Consider the following 8,430-nt stretch of genomic DNA (forward strand, 5'->3'; position numbering starts at 1 on the left):
CTATAAAATTGATTTATACCGAGGGAGAATTAACACCAGGAAGGAAAAAAAAACCAAATCTTACCTATTGTTACTTTAATGTGGAATTCTGTTTATCAAAACTCAAGTGTTACATTGGCATTGTGAAGCTTCTCATTTTGTTTCATGCTTTTCTGTGGATGTTATACAAACTGTATAGACTTTGCACCTTAATATACACAGGGCGTTTTACTGCAAAACCCCCATCCCTCAGAATTTATTTCCAGTTGTTATTTTATTTTCCATTAAAATTCTAATTAGAAATACTAATAATAGCTTCAATCGTCCTCTTTTTGTTTACATTGTAGACAAAGTGACCTCTGGTTCATATTACCACCATTTTAGGTACAAAATGAGTTGGTATATTTCTCTATAACTCTCTATTTTACACAGTAAAACCCTGAGTGACTTTGTTCACATCATATTCACTGAATTATTAAGACATTTTCAAAACCGTAAGGAATTCCCCTTTAGTAAATTATGTTCAGAGGGCATAAAATAACACGTTATTCAGGAGTAATGTTAACAAAATGTCCCCATATTTAATCGAACAGATGGCTAAATTCAGTGTATGGATGAATAATTGAGATTAGCCGGTTAACTATGGAAACTGAGGCTCCAGTTCAAATGACGCGGTTTGACTGAAGCTAAAGGGCGTCGAACCGAACGAAAACAGAACTGAGGTATTTTTCAAAAATTCACTCGGTGTGAAACGGGGCTTTTGTTTGAACTCCCCGAAACCCACCCCATAAAACACGCTCATTAGGTTTAAAATCGGATTTGAAGAGACCAGTAATGAAGACGAAGCAAAAACTGCCCCAGAGCTTCAACACAGAAACCGTTGGAAGGAGCAGCCCATGGCCAGGTACGTTACGTAGCGTTAAGTAACACACAAAATGAGCAAAACAAGTGACTTTTCTTTAACGTCGAAATTGTTTACTTGTTTAACCGTTGGTATAGTCAAGTTTTACGTCCGTTAAGAAATTTCACATAATTAAAAAACCCTCATATTTTATTTAATAACTTCCACTGTGTACACCAGAAGAGTGCAGTAAGCATTTTTCAGTGCTTAAATATGTTCAACAACGAAAAAATCTTTAATTATTAAAGTACCCCTCTGGTCATCCATTAAGCCACAAAAAACACATCTCTATTCTTCAAATATCCATATTTAAAATTATTTCCAAGGAAAAAAGATATATCCCCTAGCTAATGCTTCGACTCCATTCTGTGTGAATCTAGTCCCTGCCTCAGTCCTATTCCCACAGGCTAGGGTTCCCGGGTTTATGTTCCAAGAAACTTTGGCTGTTTGTTTGGTGTTTTCTCTTTTTTTCCCTCCTCAAATATCAGACAATTATCATTCTGTATTATGGCTTTGTCAATTATTAATCAAAACCGTTATTTTTTTTTTTTACAGCTTAATAATTTGATAATATAATATAGGGTGAACAGATCTGAGATGGTGAAATAGAAGACACGTCTCTTTTACATGTCTTTTACACCTTTATTTGCTACACATGGGAAAACATGGGAATATCTTTTTTAATTCACCCGAGAACTTACATTTACGTTTTGGCATAGCTGCTCGAGATGAGCGTAACGGTAGCTCTATAGTCAGACCGTCCAATCAGAAGATTTTAGGCTACTTCACCACGCCCCCTTCTCACTCAAGTGAACCAATCGGAGTAGGGGAGGGCGGGACTAGTTTGTGAAAGAAACGCTTCTCGAAGTTCTATGTAAGCTCTAGAAAAACAAAATCCCGGACGTTTGTGAATTTTTTTCATAATAATCATAATAATAATAATAAGTTACATTTATATAGCGCCTTTCTAATACCCAAGGTCGCTTTACACAAAGAGGAGGGGGAGAAAATAATAATATATATAGAGGAATACACTTATGCCTGCAGAGTGCAGAAGTACTGAGAGAAGAGATAGGTCTTTAGCTGGGTTTTAAAGGCAGAAAATGAAGAACAGAGACGAAGACTTTGTGGTAATGAATTCAAGAGCTTGGGTGCCATCACGCTGAATGATCTTAAGTCTAAAAAAGAGGACATGTCCGGGTAAAAGAGGACGTCTGGTCACCCTATACAATGTTAAATATTTAATTTCCATTATTACTTTTAGTCCTGCCTAAAAAAACTAACTTTACGACACTTTCCCTACAAGGAAATGTAATGCTATTGCACACATTGATATAAAAGATATTTCATAGATATAACAAGTTCACTTTATGTTAATTTAAAAAACCTATTAGGTAATATTTAAGCGATATCATTAAAAACTGTGTTTCCAAACTTTTGAACGGCAGTGTAGCTCAGTTTGAAAAAGCAGCACTTTTTGTGTTGGCTTGCTTTCATAGTTAATGTGACACTGATCGTACATTATGGCCTTTACTCTTTATAATTTTCAGGAAGTGTTGACATGTTAAGTTTTTAATCTGGTTAGACTCATTAATTTTTAGGAGGCAAATTTAATCATTGCACCATACAAGAATGAAGGTCGCTTATCTCACTGCTCAGCTCTCTTATCAGGGACTGCAAATGACAACACACATTCATCCACGGCGACGCCAAGGAAAAATTATGACCTGGCTGCTAAGATGACTGTTATGCCTCATTCGCCGGGAAATAATAATGACCACAGAGAAAAATGCTCTCCAAGTCTTCCCACCAGTGATAGACCTCCACAGCCCACCAGCAAAGGGGCTGAGCTGAAACCAAGGGGCTTCGCCTGTTTAGATTCAGACATCCACTACAAGATGAACCCAAAATGGTTGTGGAAGCTACCGCAGTGGAGGCGTTTTAACAGAGCCCTGAGGGTTGCCAGCCCTAGACCTGTGAAAAGGAGGCCTCCAGCTTCTAAAAAACAGATAATACAACAGGGGACAGAAGATGTAGTGGTCAGCACATGTCCATTCGCTCGTGTAGTCAGGAACTTGCAGCTGCGCACTTCCAGCTCAGAGTCCTCCCCTTCTCCTCTGGTCACTCCTAAACATCGCCAGGCCACCAATGCTTACCGGACCCGCCGGTACCTGAAGCAGTTAAAATGGTACCAGGCCCTTCAAGATGAGAAGAAGCGAACCCAGAAATTAGATCAGCAGTTCTCCAAGGTTGGTACACTCACAAAAAAAGGTATATGTACGAACAATGTAAAAATACAATGGTCTTTAAGTCCAACTGTGTACCCTAAGGCTATGTTAGATTCTCTTTGGTGTTCCCTATCTAAAAATACAAGAGATGCACCCCAGTGATGTGAAAAGTACTTCCCAAGTAATAGTTTTTTTCCGAGACTGTTGGCAAAGGGGGTCAGTTAAGGGCTGTGTTAATGAATTAAAGCAATCTTGAGTAGCCCTTCACCGCTCACACTGTTTTCCCTGTTTCAGCACACTCATTTTAGACATGAAAATGAGCCTGATGAGTTAAGTCAGCATGTTCAGAGCTGGGCAAACACTTAAAATGCAGCACAAGAGGCACTCTAGACTCATGTGAAAATCTGATATATAGCGGTATGCGTCCGTGGGGCAGCAAGATGAATGATTATATTATAATCCATTTGCAAGAGTGCAATTTTCTAATCGCAAGAGCTACCGTTTTTATTACAGTCTGCATCATCAAAAAACGTTGTCTTAAGTTTTAGACTGGGAAATTAAATCCACAATTAGATGTTTTCCCCAAATCGTTCAGCCCTGTGTGCTTGTATATTAGAAAGACTAATATCCACTCACTATCCACTGTATTAGGTCCACTTTCTAACACCATGTTATGGTTCTACAGACTGCAGTGCATTTGAGCTCCTTAAAACTTCTAACTTATTAACAATGGATGGAATAGGGACCACAGCAGAGCGAGTATTATTTGGGTGGTGAATCATCGCCTGACATTTTTAGACATTAGAAATTCTGAGCGACATAAATGTTACTAATTGTTTTGATTCGGATGCACTGAAAATTAAATGTGTTAAGTAGATGTAGAATAATGCGATGCATGTTGTGTATTTATCATTTAATATGAACATAATGACCCAGAGAAAAAATAATACAGTTATTATGTTGCTAAATATCATTTTTCACATTGCTATGATTGAGAGATGCTTTAATATGTGTAACACTACGGCCCGGGGCTCATTATAGCACCACGTTTTTATGCTCTTTGCCAGTAAACAAAACCCAACTATAAGCTATTTTTCTTTACACATACATTTCATGAAATCCTGTCTGTGAGTCTAGACTGAACATTTGCCTATCTTTTATTTCAAATCAGATGACTCGGTCTCCTGCAGATTCCTCTGTTGTGAAAGGTTAGTCGGTTCCAATGTTTACTTCCGAACAGTTCGATGTTATATTTCAGCTTCCAGTAATTGCATTTTTTCATTTATACTAGGCCTTTTGTTTGTCTGTTTAAGCTAAATGTCCTTGTGTGTGTGTTTGCGTGAGTGTGTTTATATAAGGCCTCTATGAATATATATTTGATTCTGTTTGATGCAGGCACCACAAAATGTCCTGGGTTGGAAAGCCTAGGTTTAACATATCAGAGACAGAAAAGAAAGAGAGGTTCGCCATCAGAACGAAGCCTTCCAGCTACAAAGAAGTTGTCACGGAAGACCAGTCGCAAGCTGTGGCGTCGCCAGTTGGACAGCAGCAGCACGGACTCCCCTGTATCAGAGTCCAGCACCGGTGCCACCCCTTTTCATCTCCGCTCTATGTCCTTCAGAAGCCCTGACACTCTGATGTGCGCAGCTTCAGACACGTTTGCCTCGCCACAGGCTACTTCCTCAACCAAAAAGGAATCCGCCTTAGCCAACATTCCCACAGTTTCACAGCAATGTGTGAACGACAGCAGCGATTCTAGTTTAAGAGAACTGAAAGAGTCAGGAGTAGCAAGATGTCCAGTATCCAGGTTAAAGATTGTTGATGTCAGTACCAGCTCAGGTACGTTCTCTCCTACACACGACACAAAATCTCCAAAAACTGTGAGATTCAAAGACTTTCCCAACCCTGGTGATTCACCGCCTGCGTCAGCCTCTCGTATCTCAGACGATGCCAAGTCTTTTGTATTCTCCCCAAGTCATTTGAGACTGCCTAGCACTCCTCATGTCAGTAAATGCAAAACAAAATCAGCAAGACCTCCCAAAAATCCAGCTTTGGTCAAGTACAAGGCGCAGCTTAACACCTCCAGTGACCTTGAAGTGAATGAGAAACACCAACCACGTAAATCTGATTTGGCCTTAACGTCACCACATCCTCTTCAGTCCACATCTGAGATGATTCCTTCACTGAGGCCCACCTGGAGAGGAGCCCAAAGGGTTAAAGACCCTCATCAGATAAAAAAGAACATCAAAGATGTCTGCCAGATAACTTCAAACAATCCTTCTCAGACGGCAACGAGATTGCAGGCTCACCCCCAAGCCCAGTTTAAGACGCCATCCCTGAAAAGATCAGAGAAGGCTTCTGCTTCCAAAGCAACAGTGAGCACTATCAAATGGCCATGTTCTGCAAGCCAGGGGAGTCTGAAAACCGTTAACCTCACTCCAGGGTATAATTGTGCTGGGTGGATGCAGACACCTTTCCGAAAACCAGATACGCCGAGACCGAAGAGCTGCCCTGAATTTTTAAAATGGAAGAAAGTTCTCAAGCAAAGAACTGAAAGTACTAGACAAGCTTCTAGGAGTGTGTCCATCTGCCAAGGACACTCTGTACAGAAAAAGGCAGGATTGCATTCTCAGGTATTTGGAAATCTGTCGGAACCTTCTCCTGAGCAGAGCCTTAAACTCTCTGACCGTTCAGTGTCTAACAGCAAGTTTACACAGGAGTGTGGAGTTAAAACCCCAGAAATACAGTATTCAGGTGGAGACACATTGACCCACAGTGGCTTGTTGAGTTCAAACAGTGTTCCAGGTAAACATACATTTAAAATCCTCTCTGGAAATCAGTAGAATTCATTCTGTCTGTGTTGAGATGTACCCACTGGAGCTATTAATATATGTATGAGTTTAGACTGAACAAGACAACCATGTATATTTACAAAATTTATTACAAACCACGTCTTCCGTTTTCTCCCCTAGCTGCGGCGCCGAAAGCAGCAGTAGAACAGCTGCAGCTCAAAATCCCATGTCCTTCCCCAACCCTCCAAATCATCCAAGAGCAGTCTTCCAGTTCGTCCAACCCAGAGATCACCCAGGCCACATTCGGCTCCATGAAGCCTTTTAGGGGTGTACAGCAAGGTGAGGCAGAGGACACTTCCACCGACACCACATGGCATCCAGGACCAAGCCCTGATTCTTCAGCCTTCAGCGTGAATGCCAGCCAAATGTCGGCCAGGACCAGCCTTTCAGGAGACAAGTGCTACATTTTCAAGCAAATGGAGCTTACTCAGCTTTCCCACAGCCAGGACACTTCTCGGCTGGTTCAAGTCGTGCCTGTGCCCTGCAGGCTGCCGCAGGTGAGGCTTTTAAAGTAGTCGCCAGACTTTATAAAAAAAAAGAATTCAATATATTTCTACTTTTTAGGAGTTTGGAATCAGTGCTCATACTAATAAAAAGTTTATTTGTGTATAAATGTATTCTAATACTATTAATACTGTTCAGCAATACAGGCATATCATAATTTATATGATAATAAATATGATGTATGTGTAAAAGCTGCAAATGTTAAGGAGGACTACAGTGCAGGATCATTACAATTTTTATATTGTAGCCTTGTTAAATTTCAGAGATTTCAAATAATTCATAGGACACTTGGAAGCTATAAATAACGTATTTAAATAAATCATTGAAATGTAGCCAGAAGGACAGATGTAGAAGACTTTAAAATGTATGAGCACACACCATCAGAAACCATTAAAAACATAGTTGAGACACAGGTAAGTTTAGCAGTGATTTACATCACCTTGCCTTTTAATTATACATTTTAATCATTTGGGAATTGAGGATACTAACTGTTGTCTACTGAGACAAGTCTGTCACAGGCACATCCCACGAAAAGTGGGCTATGTTTCTGCTTACAATGAATGTGTCGTTTTCTCCTTGCATAATACATTTTCAAGTTGCATTTCTTTGATTGTTAAGTGACAACAGTGTCAAATGTGCTTATGCCTAGGGAGGAGGAGGTATCCACACGCAGCCTTTGAGTGAGCCAGAGAAAAGTGGGCGAGCTTCAGAGTCTCACCGAGAGCTTCACACACAGTAATCCCTCTCCATACACTTCCTAACATTCCTGGACAAGGATATAGTATTGATACTGGACACTTGTAGAAAACATAATAGCAGCGTGTAGACATTGACGTCTCAGTTGTATTTGCTGTGAATGAACATAGGATGGCAATGTTGTGCAAAGGTGGGAATGCAGACCATTTGTCCTGCTCAGTGTCTGTGGATTTGCAAGAATAAAAATGGCTATAAAAAAAGTTTAACAGCATTTTTATATTTTACTGAGTCCTGGTGTGAGGAATCTTAAGTGAAAGAGCTGTATTTGAATTGACGTTAATGCATTTGGAGCAAACTGAAGTGAAAGCTTACATATAAAAGTCTTGAATTCGTAATGAAGTGATTTTTATGGCCAAATGTTTTTGTAAATTCCTTTAATGCATCTTCTATGAATGAAGAATGAAGAGCTTATACGATTCGTGCGTACACAGTTGAACACCTGTGTCCACAAAGGCTGCACCTCAAGGTTTCTACTCTCTCCTTTTTCCAGCGAAATACCTGATGCCAACCATTTTTACTTCCCTGTCACTCAATGCTTAGTTTGCCATAACGTCAGAACTGCATATCCCTGCATCTTATTAATGGCCTTCAATGTCTAATCTTCATGCTGTCATCTTTTCCCCCCTCCACTTGAAATGCAATCTGAAAGATCATCAAGTGCCGTGATTGTGTGCGATTTCTACTACACTTTCAGCCTCACCCCGTATGATGGGTTAAAAAAAAAAAATCAAAGGCAGCCCACTCCTTACCTTGTGTTTTGTCCCCCACAAGCAGATGTGTCACTCGTTGAAGATTGCTTTTATCATGATTGCATGATAGTTCTTAGAGCTCTGTGGCTCTAGACACTCACGATGCAAGTTGGTTAGGGCCCTGCTACTGCGCCTCTTGTCAATGTGGAGTTGATATTTACAACTTTTGATGAAAAGATGAAGCAGAACTATTCTTCTGGTCACAGAAAGAGAGAAAAAAAAGTCATCTGTGTGAACTGCAGGAACAGCACTCTGGTAATAATCTTAATTTCCTCCAACTCTGTTGTCAGTAACTAACAGTAAGGTTAAGATGAGGTGGTAGCTTGCAGTGAATCTCTCTCGATCAAAATGCATAAAACTTGTGTTATTAGGTACATTTAGAGGATTGGTTCGTAAATTTTTAATAAATCAGAATGTTTTTTCCTTCTACACTTTTACCATTTTGATACGTTATTGTTCCG

General features: G+C 40.0%; 1 protein-coding gene across 2 annotated transcripts; it reads left to right on the forward strand.

The window, feature by feature from the left end:
* The first annotated feature begins 659 nt into the window (after positions 1–659).
* LOC136675040 (uncharacterized) lies at positions 660–7,446 on the forward strand. 2 transcript variants are annotated; one of them, XM_066651423.1, is made up of 6 exons: positions 660–883; positions 2,540–3,129; positions 4,280–4,316; positions 4,504–5,913; positions 6,081–6,457; positions 7,114–7,446. In XM_066651423.1, exons 1-6 carry the CDS (start codon positions 814–816, stop codon positions 7,201–7,203), a joined length of 2,574 nt encoding a protein of 857 aa, XP_066507520.1. In that variant the 5' UTR covers positions 660–813; the 3' UTR covers positions 7,204–7,446. The 2 variants fall into 2 exon arrangements, with proteins under 2 accessions (XP_066507520.1, XP_066507521.1); XM_066651424.1 differs by having other exon boundaries at positions 2,552–3,129; positions 7,114–7,445.
* Positions 7,447–8,430: the final 984 nt, after the last annotated feature.

This window comes from Hoplias malabaricus, chromosome 18 (genome assembly GCF_029633855.1).
Source record: "Hoplias malabaricus isolate fHopMal1 chromosome 18, fHopMal1.hap1, whole genome shotgun sequence".
Classification (NCBI taxonomy): Eukaryota; Metazoa; Chordata; class Actinopteri; order Characiformes; family Erythrinidae; genus Hoplias; species Hoplias malabaricus.